Raw genomic sequence first — 20,114 nt, 5'->3', positions numbered from 1 at the left:
CTGCTCTGTGGCATGTGGGATCTTCCCGGACCAGGGCTCGAACCCGTGTCCCCCGCATTGGCAGGCGGATTCTTAACCACTGCGCCACCAGGGAAGTCCCCTAGGCTTTCTTAAATCCCCAAATCTGAAAACACCTTACAGCCCTTTATGTCCTAAATAAAATGCAGCCAAGTGGGTGGAAAGAGTTGAAATTTCAATTTCTATTAAAGTTCTTGAAAAATCATTTTTATTTTGGCTGAAGCCTTTGCTGAAACAATTTCTTGAATTGCTTTTCGTATTTTCATGAGGGTGTGGCGAATTCATTTGGACAATCGATGTCTGCTATCTCGAAATGTAACATTCTTCTCTTTATTGTTTTTAGAGCTTGTATTTTCTGGGGCTCTCCCCCCTGTTTCTTTTCTTCCCCTGGAATGAGAACCATCACTTTCTGAGATTTCATTTGGTCTTCATTTCTATCTCTAGCACTAGCTATTGCCATTGTTCAACCAGGAAGTTTCCATCACATCACAAGGTTACTATGTGCCTGAAGTTATGCTGTGAAAGCTAAGCGGCAGAACCTGGGCAGAGAGCCATGGACTCGTTTGCTTGGGGTGAATGAGATTCAGATCTGAGCCTTAGGAGAGCTTCAATTTATCCCCCATCATGAACCTTTAGCCCCCGTCTCTGCCATAAATCCCCCAAGGCCGAATACCTGTAGTGCCTTTATGTGTTCAAAATGCTTTACTTCAGGTGTGCCAAGGAGAGCATTTACTTGGGCAGATTAAGGAAAGGTGAAGAGGTAATGAAAAGAGATTTTCATTTTTTTAAAAAATTGAGGTATAGTTGTTTACACTGTTGTGTTAGTTTCATGTGTACAGCAAAGTGATTCAGTTATATATATATGTATATATATGTATCTATATATATATTCTTTTTCAGATTCTTTTCTGTTATAGGTTCTTACAAGATATTGAATGTAGTTTCTCATTGTTTATCTATTTTAAATGTAGTAGTGTTATCTGTTAATCCCAAACTCCTAATTTATTCCTCCTCCCACCCATTCCCCCTTTGGTAGCCGTAAGTTTGTTTTCTATGTCTATGAGTCTATTTCTGTTTTGTAAATAAGTTCATTTGTATCATATTTTTAGATTCCACATATAAGCGATATCATATGATATTTGTCTTTCTCTGTCTGACTTACTTCACTTAGTATGATCATCTCTAGGTCCATCCGTGTTGCTGCAAATGGCATTATTTCATTCTTTTCTATGGCTAAGTAATATTCCACTGTATATAAGTACCACATCTTCTTTATCCATTCCTCTGTCAATGGACATTTAGGTTGCTTCCATGTCTTGGCTATTGTAAATAGTGCTGCAATGAACATTGGGGTGCATGTATCTTTCCGAGTTACAGTTTTCTCCAGATATATGCCGAGGAGTGGGATCGCAGGATCATATGGTAGCTTTGTTTTTAGTCTTTTAAGGAACCTCCATATTGTTCTACATAGTGGCTGTACCAATTTACATTCCCACCAACAGTGTAAGAGGGTTCCATTTTCACCACCCTCTCTCTAGCATCATTTGTTTGTAGACTTTTTGATGATGGCCATTCTGATTGGTGTGTGTTTTGATCTGCATTTCTCTAATACTAATTAGTGATGTTGAGCATCTTTTCATGTGCTTTTTAGCCATCTGTATGTCTTCTTTGGAGAAATGTCTTTTAGATCTTCTGCCCATTTTTTGATTGGATTGTTTGTTTGTTTGTTTGATATTGAGCTGTAAGAGATGTTTGTATATTTTGGAGATTAATCCCTTGTCAGCTGCATCATATGTGAATATTTTCTCTCATTCTGTAGGTGTCTTTTCATTTTATTTATGGTTTCCTTTGCTGTGCAAAAGCTTTTAAATTTAATTACATCCCATTTGTTTATTTTTGTTTTTATTTCCATTACTCTAGGAGATGGATCCAAAAAGATATTGCTACAATTTGTGTCAAAGAGTGTCCTGGCTATGTTTTCCTCTAGGAGTTTTATAGTATCCAGTCTTACGTTTAGGTCTTTAATCCATTTTGAGTTTATGTTTGTGTGTGGTGTTAGAGAATGTTCTAATTTCATTCTTTTACATGTAACTGTCCAGTTTTCCCAGCACTGCTTATTGAAGAGACTGTCTTTTCTCCATTGTATATTCTTGCCTCCTTTGTCATAGATTAATTGACCATAGGTGCGTGGGTTTATCTCTAGGCTTTCTATCCTGTTCCATTGATCTATATTTCTGTTTTGGTGCCAGTACCATACTGTTTTGATTACTGTAGCTTTGTAGTATAGCCTGAAGTCAGGAAGCCTGTAAATCTTAATTTCTATAGTTGTAAATTTATCATATTTACAGTACATACTTTGTGGGGTTTTGAGTGTGCTTGGGGCATGGTATATGCTTGGTAAGTGGCTGTTGATAATAAGATCTGCTATAGTCACTTCTCAAGTCAGATATGTTCAATTTCCTGGCTACAGTCTTGAGAGTGCTTGAGCTGAAAGGAACTTGGGCACCATCTTCTTTTCGATGGAGCAGGAGACATAGAACCTGCGTGGTTTTGAGTCAAGCCCTAGATTTAATTTGAGGATAACAGATTATTAGAAACCCGCTTCTGATGTTACCTCTCAAGTACGCCCAGAGTTGAGTGGGTCAAATGGTGGCATTTTCTCACTGATATTCTTCTATTTAATAAAGTACAGCATGAAACACAATAAGTTATTTTCATTTTGAAAGAAGAATAAATGTAGCCTGAAAACATTTTATTTTCCCTCAACTTGTCCCAGTGCAAAAAGGCTGTCACCTACCGTTGATCTCATTCAAGCTTCACTTTACAGATGAACTGACCAATCCCAAAGAGCTAAACCTTTGAGAGCAGGGCCCACCCCTGAGACCCAGTGCAGTCCTCTGGAATCAGGGCTGGAGCAGGGGCTGTGGGTAGCAGCCCCTTTCCAGAGTGACCCAGCTATTAGGTCACTGGCTCTGGAACCAGATGGCCTGGGTTCATGTCATGACACTGTCCTCTGTGAAGTTGGGGTCACCTCATTTCTCTATGCCTTGTTTTCCTTACCTGTAAAATGGGTTAGTAATCCTCATATCTACCTCGCAAGACTGGCATACAGATTAAATGAATTAATAGAAGTAAAGTTCTTCAAATAGTCTCGGGCTCATAGTGAACACTGAATAAATGTTAATTATCATTCCTTTGGGTTTCCCCTGCCTAGAGATTGGCCGGACCAGAAATTACAGGGGCAAAAGTTCCTTTCTTGTCTTGAAGTTGCTGATGTGGAAGGAAAATCGCAGCTCTCCAATGGAGCTGAGCAAGGGGCCTGGCTGGGTGGTGGCTTAGGAGACAGGCAGCCTGGGGTTCTGTCCACAGTAGCACGAACAATTCCGGCCTCCCAGGACCCAGAGATCTGACTGGGAGAGGGGCGCCTTGTGCCTGGAGGGTCCAACTGGCTGCGCCTGTCGCCTTTGCCCCCAGAGTCTTGCGCCAGCCCAGCTCCCCCTGCCTAGGGCCTGATTCTGGGTTCAGCCAAGGGAAGCAGACTTTGAGCAGGTCCAGCCTGCAGTGTTACTCACAGGACCAACATGTGGTTTTAATCCAGCCCTCTGAAAATATGCTTATGTATTCCCTCTCACCCGAGCCATGGTTTTGTTACGAAAATTATTTAACTGGTCTTTAAAAAATGGAACAGAAATTCCAAATTGCAGAATCTCTGCCAGTCTCACCCAGAGTCTGAGTAGTGATGAATCAGTGATCAGCCAGTGGGGGCTGCTAAGTAGAGGGCAGAGGTCGGGGGATGGAACAGAAGGGGCTGTCACACCTTAGTGATGACTCCAGAACTAGAGCCAAACTTGATTTTTATTACACACACACACGTGCACACACACACACACACACACACACACACACACACACACACCCCATGTGACTTCCCTCTGCCCCTTCTCCCACCCAGGAAACTCCCACCAAGAAACACTGTACAAGGGCTTTGTGATTCTGTCTGTTGTGATGGGGAGAGGAACATGCGATCTCTGTATTCTCCCCACCTTCCTGCCCTGCATGTTATCCCACCTGCCAAGGCAGTTCAGTGGAGGACCAGGTTTTCGCTGTCTTTTTTTGACATCCGGGAGTTGAGAAAATATGGCTTTACCTCTGTCCCTGCCAGCTCGTTCCTGTGCAGCAGCCGGTGAAAGTCATATCTGATGAGCCTGGGATGTCAGGGTTTACAGCAGGGTGTTCTGGGAGGTGGTCTGGGGAAGGGAGAGTTGGTGCCCCAAAGTGAGGCCAAGTCCTGACTAATTCTCCCAAAGAAGAAGAGCATTCCTTTTCCTGTGGCCCTTTAGAAATGAGAAAAAGTCTCCTGCTGGTGATTACAGTACTAACTGTAATCGAGTCCTTTTCTCTAAATGTTCTAGTTTCTCAAACTGTGTCTGTGCAGAGGCCACCAGTGTATGTTGGAATTTTTCCAAAAAGTTCTTCTCAGAAGACCGCTCTGGTTTTCATTTGACAGAAGGCGTCCTCCATGCCATCTGCCCATCTCACGGGGGAAACTGGTTCACAGGATGTGTCCATGACCAGGTTGCACCATCATCGTCGTCAGAGCCTGTCGTGCATCTGTAGTGACACCACCATGCCCTTATTAGTCAAGGGAAGGGCACTACATTGCTAAACTGCCTTACTGTTTTCTGACAAAGGGCACACATTGAGCCCAAAAGAAATCACCAAAGGATCTGTATTAGTTAGGGTTTGCTGTGATCATGCTGCATAGCAAACAGCCCCACAATCACAATGGTTTACAACAGCATACACCCTGATCTTGGTTCCAGGGCTGTCGGTATGCTGGGCCCAGTAGGGGGTGGCTGGGTTAGGTCCAGGCTGGGGACTGAGTTCAGGTCTGCTCCACGTGCCTTGCCTGGGACATGCTCCTGTCATGGTGGAGGACAAGTTTGCAAGGTGGCAAACACCCCACAAGCACATTTAAAGCCTCCAGTAGGACGTGGCCTGTGTTTTGTCCACTTACATTCCATTGGCAAAAGCAAGTCACACGACCGAGGTCAAAGACAGTGGGTGAGGAAGTGTATTCCATCTTCAGTCAAGCCATGGCAGGGTGAGGAGGAAAGAATAGTGAACAAATGATTCCATCAGTGGGCACTTCCCTGGCGGTCCAGTGGTTAAGACTTCTCCTTCCAATGCAGGGGGTGCGGGTTCGAACCCTGGTCAGGGAGCTAAGATCCCACATGCCTCGTGACCAAAACACCAAAACAAAAACCAGAAGCAGTATTGTAACAAATTCAATAGAGACTTTAAAGAAATGGTCCACATGATTCCAAAAGTGACACTGTCTTTCACTTCATGTTTAAGAGCTGCCTGCACCCTGTATGGAGGGAGGCAATGATGGGGAGTTTGGTGGCGGCTCCTGTGTCCAGCCCAGCACAGCCCGCAGCTTCTCAGTGGACCGGGCTCTTTACTAGTCTCCTGGGTCCCCTTCCTACAGTTGTTAGGGAAGCCAAAATCTCAGTCTTTTCCTTTTAGGCCTTGTGCGTACATCCTTCTTGGTTCCCACCCTTTCTCTCCTCAACTTCCCATATACTTTTTTTTTTAAATTTTAATTTATTTAGTTTTGGCTGCATTGGGTCTTCGTTGCTGCGCCCGGGCTTTCTCTAGTTGCAGCGAACGGGGGCTACTCTTCGTTGCAGTGCACGGGCTTCTCATTGCGGTGGCTTCTCTTGTTGCGGAGCGTGGGCTCTAAGTGCGCAGGCTTCAGTAATTGTGGCACGCGGGCTCAGTAGTTGTGGCTCGAGGGCTCTAGAGCACAAGCTCAGTAGTTGTGGCACATGGGCTTAATTGCTCCGCAGCATGTGGGATCTTCCCGGACCAGGGCTCGAACCCGTGTCCCCTGCATTGGCAGGCAGATTCTTAACCACTGCGCCACCAGGGAAGCCCTCCCATATACTTTTAAGCCAAGTGATTCCTTCCTGTTCCATCCTGGATTATCTTTGGATGGAGCCTCTGCAGGGCAAGACCCTTCTCACTGCCCAGGTGGCCTCCTCCTAATTTATGCTTGTGGTTTTATGATGAAAGAGTTTCTCTTTCTGTCTCTGCCTTGAGCTGTACTCCCAAATGTCCCCATTGCAATATGCCAAAACCCAGGAAGGGGTGGTGGTGGAAATTTTTCCGATCCCAGAAAAATAGAGGGGGTTCAGAAAGTGGGGACAGAAACCCTGATCCCACCATGTAAATGTACCAAACTATGTAGTGTGTCCTTTCTATATTTTGACTCACTTTTTTCTCATGCCAGTCTTTGGAGGGAGGACTTATCTCATTCTCCCCCATTTTATAACTGAGGAAATGGGGCAGAGTGGTTGTGTATCTCACCCATTGTAACTCAACCCAGAAGGGCACAAGCTAATCTAGAACTCAAATGTGTCTTCGCCAAAGTTTTTCTGGCTACTCTCTTTTTTCACCCCGATTCCTCTGCAGCTGTGAGCGGATGTGCCTGCTGGTCCAGTGGGCATCTTCTCTGAGAAGTTAAGGCGGGGAGTCTTGGTGAAAGGGTGGGAGGTGAGATTTGAGGAGGAAGGAGAAACAGAGCAACTGTAGAACCAGACACCATTCTCCTTTCCCCACTGCCACCAGCGTCGCAAGAGACAGTGCGTGTGTTTTGGATGGGAGAATTGGAGGCGGGTTCCACTGGCCAGTGTGTAGCAGTGGGGTCAGTTGGGTTCCACCAGCGAACTTTCTAGTACATTGTGCATTATTCTTTACTACTTTCTCTAAAGTGCTCTTTATTATTCAGCTGAATATTTCTCTCCAGAGGATGTTTTTACAGTTCAATCAAAGCAGCTTTTCTTTTCCCAAAAGCTTTGCTTGTGTGGCCCTACAGGGACATCTGCTCATGGCCGTTTTGAACCTTTCTCTCTGCACAACTGCACAATTGCCAACTTTCCCCAGGTTGTCTGAAGCCAAGTGAGGCCTAGAGAAGGATCAAAACAGTCTGTCTTCTTGAAACGTTTTTAAAAGATGATTTATTTTTCCCTAGTGGTATCCGGAACTTTGAGAATCCAGATTATGAATCCAATTTGAAAACATAGTTTTCTTTTTATTGTAGAAGGAAAAAACAAAACCAAACAGACTTCTTTGTCCATGGCCATTTCTACTTTTAGTTTTAATTAAAAATACTGGTATTCTTGCCAGCTGTTTGACTCTGGGCAAATTAGCACTCTGGACCTTTCAGTTTTCTCATCTGTAAAATAGGAAATGGAATAATTCCCATTTCCCTACATTGTTATGAGGATTAAAGGAGATAATAACTCATATACAACTGAAAAGTTAACATCAATAATGGGATCTGCAGTTGGTTGAATCTGGGGATGTGGAACCCATGATTATGGAGGACCAACTGTGTTATCTGGGTTTTTCACAGTGCTTATCTATGCATGTATTACACGTATGTGTGTGTGTTAAATAGTAATAAAGATCATATTAAAATATATCTAATAAAGGCAAAAAGTTAGACTCTCACTTCAAAAGGATCATCAGCTAAAGGCATCTTAGGGGGAGACAAAGATCATCTGTTTTATAGAAAAGAGGCTCAGTCCCACTGGGCATATCCTGTGGCATCATATAGAATGCCTCTCAGAATTGTCCCTTTGAAGGATGGAGGCTGGGCATTTATTTACCCACTGACTTTTGTCACCTATGTGTTGAGGGTTGTCCCCAAAGGTGTTAATTTCCTCTGTGCCTCCCTGAGAGTGGGCAAGAAGGCAGGGAATGGCTCCGGGGCTTGAGGTGGGGGGATTGTCCACTGTGAGGGCAGCTGGAATCAGTCGGGGTCCCAGGGGAACATAACACAGGGCACAAAAAGCATACTCTATAGAGAGGGGACCCCTGAAACCCCAAACAGAAATTGGAGGAGCCCTTCTGAGGATTTATCTGAAGGAAAAGAAATCTTGAAGAGATATCTGCACTCCCATGTTCATTGCAGCATTATGCACAATAGCCCAGACATGGAAATAACCTACATGTCCTTCGATGGATGAATGGATACAGAAAATGCATACACGTATACAATGCAATATTATTCAGCCATAAAAAAGAAGGAAATCCTGCCATTTGCAACAACGTGGATAAACCTGGAGGACATTATGCTAACTGAAATAATCCAGACAGAGAAAGACAAATACTGTATAGTATCACTTGTATGTAGAATCTAAAAAAAAAAAAGACTTTCAGCTATAAAATGAATAAGATCTGAGGATCTAATGTACAGCATGGTGACCAGCTAGTATTGTATACTTGAAATTTGCAAAGAGAGTATATCTTAAACATTCTCACTACACACAAAAAAAGTTCTGTGTGAGGTGATGGATGAGTTAACTAACTTGATTGTGGTAATCATTTCACAATCTATACATAAATCATCATGTTTAATAATTTAAATATACACAATTTTATTTGTCAATTATACCTCAGTAAAGCTGGGGGGAAAATGAAAAAAAAAAAAGGGAAGAAAAAGAAAGGATTCTTAGGGCTCCGAGGCAGGGTAAAAAGCCAGTCTCATCTTAGATTTCTCCACAACATCATTTGATGTTAGAAAACTGTGGAGCAGAACCTACAAGCTATTCCAAGAAAGAAACTGTGAGCAGTATTGTATATCTCGCCAAACTTTCTTTCAGGTATGAATGCTATAGAAAAATAGTTTTGAACATGCAAGAACCCAGAGACTATTATACCCATGAGTACTTCTTGAGAAAATTATGGAGTTTTAACTTCAGTCAACCAAGAAATAATGGAAAACTAGGGCAAAAGGGAACAGGCGTATGCAAAGAATATATTTAACTGAAGAACTAAGACCGAACAAATGTGAGTATTGGAGTAATAGAGTAGAAGGGACATGTTTTATATGCTAACAATATAGAAATGACACAAATAGAAAACTTTGGAAGGTGAATGAGGGAAAAGTGGGAGAAAGAATAAACATGCTGTTTGTGAATAATAGCTGGGGACCAAAGAATATCATTTAAAGCTGACAAAATATAGTAGAAATGTAAGCATTTTTAATTGTACAAAGGAAAACATTAAAAAAGATAATACTAGTGATTAAAATTGAATAGCAAAAGAATGGTAGGGAATGGGGGAAAAGGAAATAATTTTATGATTATTCTTACTAGGGTTTAAGAGCTGCTGTTTAAAGAACTAGACATTTAAGGGCATATAATCATAAAGGTAATCATTAGGATCCAAATCAAAATTTCCTAAATGTTATAAGAAATATACACCACAAAACAAAGTAAACATAACTGAAAACATAGTGAAAGACTTCAAAAATTATAAATACAAAAAATATACCATAAAATATTATGACAGAAGAAAGACTAAACGTGTATGGAATCTCAAGTAATGGAAATGGGCTAAATCCACCCAGTGAAAGAAGAACAGAGAGCTGGGCCAGGTCAGGTCTGGAACCAGAAGCTTCAGGAAGCTGGGCAGGTGCTCGCTCCTGTTTGGATTTCTGGTTTGCAGCTGTTTCTTCTCTCTCCCTGCAGACTGGCTCTCAATAGCATATGGCCGCTGCTGTCACTGTTAGCTGGGCAGCCATGTGCCCCTGATCTCAAGTTCACGAGCAGAGCAAGCCAAGCTTGCTGACTTGTCACAAGCCTTTGTTCCCGGGGCAAGGTTGGGGCTGAGGAGCTATTTGGCCCAGTGTAGATCAGGGTCCAGGATGGCCCCATCAGCTTTGGTCAGGGGTCAGGGTGCCTGGACTGATGTAGCTGCTGGGGTGTTGTAGGGGATGGAGATGGCGCCTCAGGCTCACAGTTAGGGGGGCTCCAAAATACAGTGGCTTAAACAGCTTTTGCCAGTTCTGCTCCCATGGGGTCATGCAAGCTCCTTCCTTCTGGTGGCTCCACGGTGCCCAAGCATCAGAATCACCCGGAGAACTTGTTAAAACACAGGTTGCTGCGCCCCTGTTTCTGATCTAGTGGTTCCGGGGTAGGACCTGTGAATTTGCATTTCCGACAAGTTTCCAGGTGATGCTTATGCTGCTGGTGCAGAGATCGCATGCTGAAAACTCACTGCCCCAGGGTGTGTCCTTGCCAAGACGTGTGGAGCTGGCACTGCCACACCTGTGTGCCCAGAGAGGGGAAAGCCGGGGCAGCCAACTTCCTTTTGGCTGCTTTGGGCCATAGGCGAGGACTTAGTCCCAGGGTCACACTTGGCTGCTAGGGAGGCCGGGCAAGGTCATCTGTAGCTGGGCGGCCGTGTGCCCCGGAAAAGGGAAGAGCGTGCTTGTGGGAGACGACTGCAGGTCCGCAGAGTGGGATCACGTGGAGGTGAAATGACAGGGGCCGCACTTAGTGGTGGGGGAAGATGGGGAAAGGCTCTTGGTGTGCTTGGTGACTAGAGTCATAATGGCAGTTTATTCAGAGGGGAGAAGCCTAATCTACCTGCAGGCATCGGCCAGGGCTGTCCCGGAGACGAAGCAGGCTGAGCTCTGAAGCAGGAGCGCAGTTGGCGGCTCCCGTGCCTCTCTTGAGGACAGCTAGGTGCTACTCCACCTGGCTCTGCTCTTTTCCCGCTTCGTTCACCCAAGATGTTCCTTCACCCACCGTCCTGTTGTTTTGTGGGTTAGGGCTGATGTTTTCGCAGGTCTTAAGCTTTCTTTTTCTGCCCCGTCCCCCAGGCATCTTGGCTCTGGAGAAAGCTGCGTGGCAAGAGGCGGCTGGTGATGGCATTCTGCCTCTTAATGGCTCTGTCTGTGGTGACTGTCACCCGCTTCCCTCCACAGCACCCAGCCGCCAGCCCAGACCCTGGTCCCGTGGAGCCCCAGCGGGTAACTGGTGCCCCTGCCCCCCAGAGCAGGCAGGCTCTGAGCTCCGGCTGGAGGCAGCGGGCAAGAAACCTGAGGTTCCGGAGAGGCTGGGCCTTGCCTGGGAGCTCCATCCTGGTGTGTGCTGAGGAGCAAGGCCACGGAGGGAGCGTGGACAGCAGGCGTCCAGGGAGGGTCAAGAGGGGCATTACTTTGGCACCTCCAGGAGATTTGAGACTCAGTACTCGGCATCTGGTGCTCCTGAGGGAAGATGAGGTCAGGGGTCCAGGAGCCAAAGACCTGGACCTCCCCTGGCACAGTGGTCCCCTCTGGGAGGCACAGAGTGAGACGGGCACCCCAGATGGCCCCCTCGCAGGACACAACATGGCAGCATTACAGACTTGGAGAGCTACTGCTGGACCGACCCTCCGGCCTCATCCAGCAGAAGGCGGGGATCTGCTGGGAGTGAGGAACAGAGCCTTGACTGGTGGACGACAAGCAGGGGATCCCGTCCCGGCCACGGGGGCTCATCAGTGGCCTGGCTCTGTTGGGGAGCTGCAAGGATCTGTGTGGTGTGACGCTGAGACCCCCAGGCTGTCGAGTGGCTTGAGGACCAGCGAGCAGGTGCCCCCGTGGCTCACAGAGCAGGATGTGCAGACCCTCCAGCTGCTGGCGCAGGGGCAGGTGGTGGGCAAAGCCAGGGTCCCTGGCCACGGGCAGGTGCTGCAGGTTGGCTTCTCCGCCAAGGGTGCCCTTCAGGACCTGTCTCCGGGGCTCAGCCACCTCTGCTCCCAGGGGCTCTGTGGCCTGATCAAGAGGCCTGGGGACCTGTCTGAGGTCCTGGCCTTCCACGTGGACCGTGTGCTGGGGCTGCGCCGGAGCCTACCTGCCGTGGCCAGGCGCTTCCACAGCCCCCTGCTGCCCTACCGCTACACGGACGGTGGCGCAAGGCCCGTCATCTGGTGGGCACCCGACGTTCAGCACCTGGGTGATCCAGATGATGACCAGAATTCACTGGCCTTGGGCTGGCTGCAGTACCAGGCCCTGCTGGCACGTGACTGCAGCCAGCCAGACCAGGCCCCGTGCCTGGGCATCCACCATGCCGAGTGGGCACGCCTGGCACTCTTCGACTTCCTGCTGCAGGTAAGTGGGTCCAGGTGGGGCGGGGGTGGGGAGCAGTGGAGGTAGGGGATTTGAGGTGAATTGAGACGCCGGAATTGTCCACCTGAGGATGGACGGTGACTTTCCCCCTAGTCCTTGCCTTTTGATCACCAAGCACCCGTTTTTGTTGTTTTTCTGCCTCTGAGTTCATTCATCCAGTGGTGTGCTGGAACGAGCTCATGTCGGCTCACAAGAATTTCAGGAATTTTATGACCTGGCTGTGAAACACAGGCGTTGTTAAAATTTAAATTATATAAGCTCACAATATAATAAGTTATATTAGAAACAAAGGTAATAAATACTCCGAACTCATTACTTCATAATTATTTTACATTGTACTATTATCTGAGTTCTTGAGGTTTTTTGCATCTACCTAGTAAATACTACATAATGCTGAGTTACTGCATATCTCTTGCTAGCTCCACATTCATCCATGTTGGTAGCTTGAAATTGGCCAGCGTAGGAGTATTTACACCAAGGGAATCGGCAAATGCTACAAATCAGGACTCCTCCCTATTCCCTGAGAGCTGGTTGTTAAATATTTATCAGCACGCTACTGTTTGTAATGTTTTATCCTTGAATTAAGAAGGATTCAAGATGGTTGCATAATTCGAAAAAGAAAGTCTAGGTGGAGGAGAGACAGAATGGGAGAGGGGAGAGATAAAGGGATGATACTGGTCCAGCTTGGGCCCTGAAGAATGAGAAGGAAGCCACAGGGCCAGCTGAGGTCCCTGCTGGGCCAGGAGTTAACCCTGGAGTTTTCGGGGGTCCTGGAGAAGGGGTTGGCGGTCAGGGCCCAGGGGTTAACAGGGGGACTGCAGGCACCAGCTATTTACTAAGTGACCTGTGAATAGCCAGTGTGGCTGTTCCAGGACCTGTGAGCTGGATGTCAGCCGTGGAGACACGAGTGGGGAAATGTGGCCAGAAAGAAAGACAAAAAACGATTAGAGCGCAAAGCAGGTGGATATGTGTGCTAAATGCACACTAAGCCAGCCCCCATTTCTGTAGGGACCCCTGTTGAGGAAAGAGATCAATACTAGCCCTAAATTTACCTACTGGGGTGAGTGGACGCACCACCAAACAAGTTCAGTGCCATAACCAGGTAGCCAGGGACTGATGCGCCCTCTTTGGTCCATGTAAGGTTGGTTCGAAATGTGTTTTAGAAAATTCTCAGACCACATTTAATACTTTGGAGATTTCTCATGAAAATCCCCCTTCCTTTGAAACATTGGATGGTTTAGTAACATGGGGCCTTCATTGCCATGTGGCAGGAATCCTCCTGAGCTGAGTAGCTGCTGCCCCCTTTAAAGGCTGCCAGACTCTCCTTTTGGCTGAAGACCACACCTCTTAACTGTCTAACACCCACCCCCAAACGCTTGGATGTTACCTGTCTGCCTGTGGATGTTGGTCTCCAGTCACCGGACTAGCTGGGCTCCCACGATACTCGCAGCTGCTCTAGTCCTTGTCTCGTGGCTGCCCTTGTGGAGGGAGGAGTGTGGGCCCTGGTGCTTGGCATGGGCTTTGGCATCAGGCAGACCTGGGTTTGAACCCCCTGCCCACAGGCCACTTGCCACTGTGTGATACTGAGAAGATTAGTTTGCCTCTCTGAGCTTCACTTCTCTCACCTCTAAATGGGACTGGGTGTCCCAACCTTATGCCCTTGGGCACCTGGTAGCCCTGAATTGCCAGCACCTGCATCTTCGGGCTTGCTCTGCCCAGGGTGTGACAGGCTGAGGACTGGGAATTAATGCCCTCCAGACAGTGTGACCTGCCATCTAGCCTGGGATGGAGGGGTTTCCCAGACCACAGACTTACAGTCCTGGGCAAACTGGGAGAGCTGGTCATGCTCCCTCCAGGAGCTGCCCTCCTGTGACTGATGGGAGCTGGTGTGTAAAAGCCCCGGCTCCCTGACTGGCGTAGCTCTGTGGTGCGTATTCCATATGTCTCTCAGTCCCCTACCAGGACCGAGCCCTAGTTAACCCACAGTGGTCATTGCTGGCCCTCCCTGTCTCCCTTCCCTACTCCTTGCTTGTGTTTTTGAATTAGCTCACAGATAAACTGGTTTTGCTTTGAATTCTTGTCTCAGGGTCTGTCTCTGGGGGAACCCGGCTTCCATCAGATGATAACACTGACCTTGTGTGGTTTCTGCATGCAAGATCCTTCACATAATGCACTTCATACAGCGCCTGGTGGGTGGCCCAAGCTCAATAATAAATAGGCACTGTCTCCAACACTTTACAGGAATTAACTCATCCAATCCTCATGGCAACCTTACTAGAGAGATACTACATTTCTCCCTATTTTAAAGTTGAACAGTTGAGGCCTAGCGAGGTTAAGTTACTTGCCCAAGGCCATGGCTAGTGGAGCTGAGACACAGCCTGGACGGTCTGACTCCAGAGCTTACCCACTTACTCACAGAGTCCTCTTCATCTAGCCATGAATGAGGGCAGGAAAAGGGGGTGCTTGCAGGGATGCCCCGGGGCTTTGAGCTCGGAGGCCCCTCCTTGCAAAGCCCCAGTCCAGCTGATGTGCACGCAGCAGCTTTCTGCCCACACAGAGCCCCTCTGTCCGTCTTTGGAGGCTGTGGTGTGGAGCCTTTCCCCAGCTGCCAAGCCCTGCCATGGGGGTGGAAGGTTCAACAGCCAAAGCACACGCAGGTTGGGTGTGTGGTCAGACGCAACTCGGCTGGCCTCGTGCTACCTCTTCCTGGGTTTGCTGAACACCAGGCAAGTCAAACAGCCCTGTCTGGAGGATGCCACCTTCCTAGAAACCACAGGCAAGTTGGAGAGAGGTGGGGCTGTGGGTTTCCCAGCCCAGGAACCTGAGGTCCCTTCTGACCAGAAGCCAGGTACAAACTCCACACGCAGCCCACTCTGCAGTTTGCTTGCTCGTCTGTTTTGTCTCATCCAATCTAAACCCTTGTTATTCTGTGTTTATGTATCACAACATAACATTTGCCCAGACACAAAATACACAAACACTGTACTCAGACACATTCCTTGTACCCCACAAACCATACCCTGTACTTTGCAAATCCCCCATAACACTCTGCATTAGTGATTGCTGAAATAATGCCATGTAACAAACCTCTCCAAAACTCAATGGCTTGAGACACCAGCTCTTGATTTCTTGCTCCAGGGTCTGTGGGTCAGCTGGGCTCAGCTGAGCTTGGCCCCAAGCTGTGGGTTCAGGTCTGCTTGTCGTTTCTCATTCTGGAGCCCAGGCTGAAGAGGCAGCACCACCTGGGGCAATCCTTCTAATGGGGAGTGGAAGAAGCCCAAGGGCTCAACCAAACTGCAGAAGCACACTTAAGGCCTCTGCTGATGTCACTTCTGCTAATATTCCCTTGGCTAAAGTTAAGTCAATGGCCTAGCCCAATGTCAGGGAAGGGAAGTACACTCTGTTCAGAGTAGAAGGGGGACAGGAGCAAATACTTGTTAGACAATAGTCAAATCAGTCACACACACTCCCAAAACACACACTGTACATGAACACACACTGTACATGAACTTACACATGAACATAGCCACATACATGCTATAGCCACATATGTGCACACCATTCACATCAACCCACATACTCTCCATGTGGTGCCCAGACACTGCTGTGGGCAACTGGGGCTCCATCCCGCTGAGACCTTTGGGGGAGTATGTAGAAAACGCCTCAAATCGTCCCACCCAAGGGCCGAAGAAGCTGGGCTGTTCACCCACTAACTCCCAGCCATCACTGGTTGAGACTGCGCCTGAGGGCATTGACTTCCTGGAACCTCTAGACTGGTCCATGCTCCTGCAGCCAGAAAGGGGCAAAGGCAGAGAGCTGCAGGCACTTGCGGTAGAAAGCCATCAGTATGCACAGGAGTGGTGAGTGCCAAGGAGCGGGGGTGGGTACCGATAGCATCTGCTGCTCCCAGTGAATGATAAGTCAAAACCAAGTTTCAGCAGGCCGGTGTGACCAGGATGGTGTTCTTGATTAATAAACTGGTTTCTCTAAGAAAGATAAAGGACTGATAGTGAGTGGGTGCCTTCCCACCCCACCCTGGGCTGTGTCTTCGGGAGAAGTAAGACCAAGAGAGAGGGTCAGTGAGAAACTGGTTGTACTCGCTGGACACGATGGGTGGGAGAGTGTGTATGTGTGTTGCTGGGGGGAAGGGGCTCAAAGAGCTCTACTCGCCTTCCTGCCAGGGCTACTTGCTGCCAGAGTTGCATGCACTCTGGTGAGAGACACAAAGTCCTCCTCCTCTTGGGACGGTGAAGGTGGCACAGCCAACCGCGTTTGGGAGGAGCTATGACCATCACATCCGCCGTAAGCCAAATCCAACCCAAGGGCTGTCGTGCCTGGACCCAAGAGGGCCTTCTACCCAGAGGCCAGAGGGAGAGAAGGAAGTGCTGGGGGGTTGGGCACATTTGCATTTTTCCCTTTTAGACAGGCTTCTTTTCTCACGCCCTGCTTCCTCTTAGAGGGCACGTGCTTGGCTCGACTGGGTGAGAAGCTGTGGAGAACTCGGACAGCCTGTGAGAGAGTCATGTTCGCTCACGGAAGTCATTCTGCAGCTTCTGCTTATGAAGGGCCTTCATGTTCTGGAAAGTCCAGACCCCAGAAAGCCTCGGCTCCCACCAACCTGGTCCAGGCCGCCATCTTTTCTTACCTGGACTTGTCTCCCCGTCTCCGCTTTTTTTTTTTTTAATTAATTAATTAATTTATTTATTTATGGCTGTGTTGGGTCTTTGTTTCTGTGCAAGGGCTTTCTCTAGTTGTGGCAAACGGGGGCCACTCTTCATCGCGGTGTGCGGTCCTCTCACTATCGCGGCCTCTCTTGTTGCGGAGCACAGGCTCCAGACATGCAGGCTCAGTAGTTGTGGCTCACGGGCCTAGTTGCTCCGTGGCATGTGGGATCTTCCCAGACCAGGGCTCGAACCCGTGTCCCCTGCATTGGCAGGCAGATTCTCAACCACTGCGCCACCAGGGAAGCCCCCCCGCCTCCGCTTTTGTCCCCCTCCAATCCAGTCTCCTTACAGAAGCCGGAGTGATGTCTTGGTTTCATTTCACTCAAGCAGACCCTGAGACCAGGATTCCACTGTGGTGGTTCATCTGCAAGGGGACCCCAGGAAACACCTGTAGGGAAGAGGAAAGTGAGATGGAGGGAAGGCAGCCAACAAAGGGCGTGTCAACAAGCAGGTCACCACTGTGGGCGACTGGGGCTTAGTTCCACAGGAAAAGTCTGAGAAATGGTATAAAATACACGTTCAGAGTTAGCCCACGAAGAGGTGAGGGATGCGAGGTATTTATAGCCAAATCTCCCCTTGGTCTTTGGTTGAGGGCTGTTCCTGGAGGTGTTAATTCCCTGGCATTTGGAGAAAGCCCCTGGGCAAAGCTTACAGCAGCTGGAAGTTGGAGGGAGACCTCTGAAGTTCACAGACAACTGGTCAGGTAGAGAACATACCTCTTTTACGATTGTAAATCAGAGTGTGTTACTTCCTCGTTATGATAAGGCAAAGCATCTCAGCGCCCTCGGTATCAGGGTCTGCAAGGACCCACGTGATCCAGCCCTGTCTGCTGTCTCTAGCCCCGCCTCTTGGCACGTGGCCTCGGTCAGTTTCTTCAGGTGCAAGGGCCTCTAGCTCCGACGTGCCTCCGACTCCTCCTCCCTGGGCCTCAGCTCTCCTGACTCTACTTCCCCGTTGCTATCTTCTTTCTCCTTCGTGCTATCCTATCTGTTTCCTTTCTGACTCCCAGCACAGTATGTAAGTTTTATTTTATTTATTTGTTCATTTCTGTCTCTGTGTTTTGTTCACTACCACATCCCCAGCCCCTAGCACAGGGCCAAGCTCTTGGTTTGGTCCTAGATAAGCACTTGTTGAATGAGTAAATGAGTGGATGAATGGATGAACAAATCAATGAATGAATCCAGGGTCTCTGTATGACTTCCTATCTAGGTGCTGCTGTGTTCTGCTTCCTCAAATACCACTCCTTCCTCTAGACTGAAAAGAATCCCAAGGGCTTCTCCATTTCTTTTCGGGTCTGGTAGAGAATCTTAGAGACAGAAAACAATGTGAGAGTCATTTGTCCAGCCCTTGCCTCTGGCACATAATTAACTTATGCATCCAGAACAGATGACAGCATAAAATGCTGCCTGACGTCCTCCACATCAGGTCCTGTGCCAGCACTTAGCATGTGTTGATGCATAACAGCCCTAGGGGGTGCACAGTATTTTTAGCTCCTTTCCACAGGTGAGGAAACAGGTTTAGAAGGGCTAAGGAGCTTGCCCACAGTCACGAGGCCTTAAGTGTTGGAGCTGGGATCGAATCTAGTGCGGTTTGGCCATAGAGGGCATACCCTTGCCCTCTTTGCTGACTTAACTGACTCTGGAAAAGTCATTTCTTCTAGGTCTCTTCTGGGTAAGGCTGGCCCATTTCCTTCCTGGGGATCCGGGTTCAGTCATTTGTGATCCTGTGTGTGTTCCTTATTTTGAGTTCAAGTCTATGGTTCATGGCATCTCCTCTGGCTTGGGCTCCCTGGAACATCAGGTGTTGTGGCAATTAGAGAGGAGCCCAGATCCGTGACCACTGCCGACCTCTCAGGCTTCCAGCCGGTGACATGAAGTATAATAGTAGCTACCGTTTATGGAGTGCCCACACATGAACTCCTTCAAGTCCTACAACAGACCCAAGAGATGGGTGCTGCACTCCTCCCCCCTGCACAGATGGTGCAGCCAACGATGGAGGGGTGAAACAGCCCGCCCGGACAAGGGTGTTTAAAGGGCGACATCAAGCATCTTTACATACGTTTAAAAGCAGGACCTCGACTAGGGTGAGGTGTGATGGGCAGAATTCTAAGATGGTCTCCAAGATAACCACCCCGCTTAGTGTTAACTCCTGTCCTTGAGTAGGAATGAGACCTGTGAATAGATGGAATATCTTTTCAGTGATTAGGTTATCAATCAGTTAACTTTGGGTGTTTTTTTAAAATTGAAGTATAATTGACCTACAACACTATGTTAGTTCCAGGTGCACAGCATAGTGATTTGATATTTCTGTACATTACAAAATGATCACCAAGATAAGTCTAGTTTCCATCTGTCACCATACAAAGTTATTACAATATTGTTGAGGTTACTAATCAGTTAACTTTGAGTTAATCAAAAGGGAGATTCTCCTGGGTGGGCCTGAGCCAATCAGGAGAGTCTTTCAAAGACGAAGCATCAGAGAGATTTTCCTGAGGGCCTCAAGGAAGAAAGTAAACAGCCTCGCTATGAACTGCCTATGGGGAGGGGCGGCCTCTGGAAGGACCCTGAGATCTCGGGGAACATAGCCTTACAACCACGAGGAATGGTTTCTGCCAACAACCAGACTGAGCCCAGGAGGGGAGCCTGAGTTACAAAAGAGATGTAGCCCCGCCTTGAGTTCAGCCTGAGACCCTGGGCAGAGAAACCGGCAGAAACGGGAGGGACTTCCGACCCACAGAAACTGAGTTAATGAGTCATTTTTTAAATTAATTAATTAATTTATTCATTCATTCATTCATTCATGCATTCATTCATTCATTTATTTATTTATTTGTGGCTGTGTTGGGTCTTCGTTTCTGTGCGAGGGCTTTCTCTAGTTGTGGCAAGCGGGGGCCACTCTTCATCACGGTGCGCGGGCCTCTCATTATCGCGGCCTCTCTTGTTGCAGAGCACAGGCTCCAGACGCGCAGGCTCAGTAATTGTGGCTCATGGGCCTAGTTGCTCCGTGGCATGTGGGATCTTCCCAGACCAGGGCTCGAACCTGTGCACCCTGCATTGGCAGGCAGATTCTCAACCACTGCGCCACCAGGGAAGCCCAATGAGTCATTTTTAAGTGACTAAGCTCGTGGTCATTTGTTATGCAGCAATAGAAAGTGAGTTCATGAGGCAAGGGAGGGGCCCCAGGTGCAAACATTTTAAGAGTGCCCGTGTCAGGTGCTGAGCCTGCTGTGCATGACCCTGACATTGAGAAGCACTTTCTTCTGCCTCACCCTCGTCCTGCCTCTTTTTAGATTTTTTTTTTAATCGTTCATATCCTTTGCCCCATTTTCTGTTGGATTGTTGGTCTCTTTCTTAATGACTTTAAGAGCTTTATATAGATTAAGGAAATTAGTCTTTTGTTTTCATTTG

General features: G+C 47.9%; 1 protein-coding gene and 1 long non-coding RNA gene across 4 annotated transcripts in view; one reads left to right on the top strand and one right to left on the bottom strand.

The window, feature by feature from the left end:
* Positions 1 to 20,114, bottom strand: part of LOC309637809 — a 201,401-nt gene that overhangs the window by 131,486 nt on the left and 49,801 nt on the right. The gene's annotated exons all lie outside the window — the stretch shown is intronic.
* The window catches only part of GASK1A (golgi associated kinase 1A), a 52,539-nt gene that overhangs the window by 21,607 nt on the left and 10,818 nt on the right, over positions 1 to 20,114 (top strand). The window contains exons 1-2 of one of the 3 annotated variants that reach the window (XM_082412892.1): positions 3,923 to 8,690; positions 10,697 to 11,965. In XM_082412892.1, coding sequence (XP_082269018.1) covers positions 10,742 to 11,965 — 1,224 coding nt within the window. In that variant the 5' untranslated portion in view covers positions 3,923 to 8,690; positions 10,697 to 10,741. Of the gene's footprint in view, positions 1 to 3,922; positions 8,878 to 10,696; positions 11,966 to 20,114 lie in introns of those variants that run through there. The other 2 variants (XM_082412891.1, XM_082412890.1) reach the window with 2 other exon arrangements.

Source organism: Balaenoptera physalus (genome assembly GCF_965194825.1).
Source record: "Balaenoptera physalus genome assembly, chromosome: 11".
NCBI lineage: Eukaryota > Metazoa > Chordata > Mammalia > Artiodactyla > Balaenopteridae > Balaenoptera > Balaenoptera physalus.
Note: the sequence above shows the minus strand (reverse complement) of the source record. Positions and strands in the feature narration are given on the sequence as shown.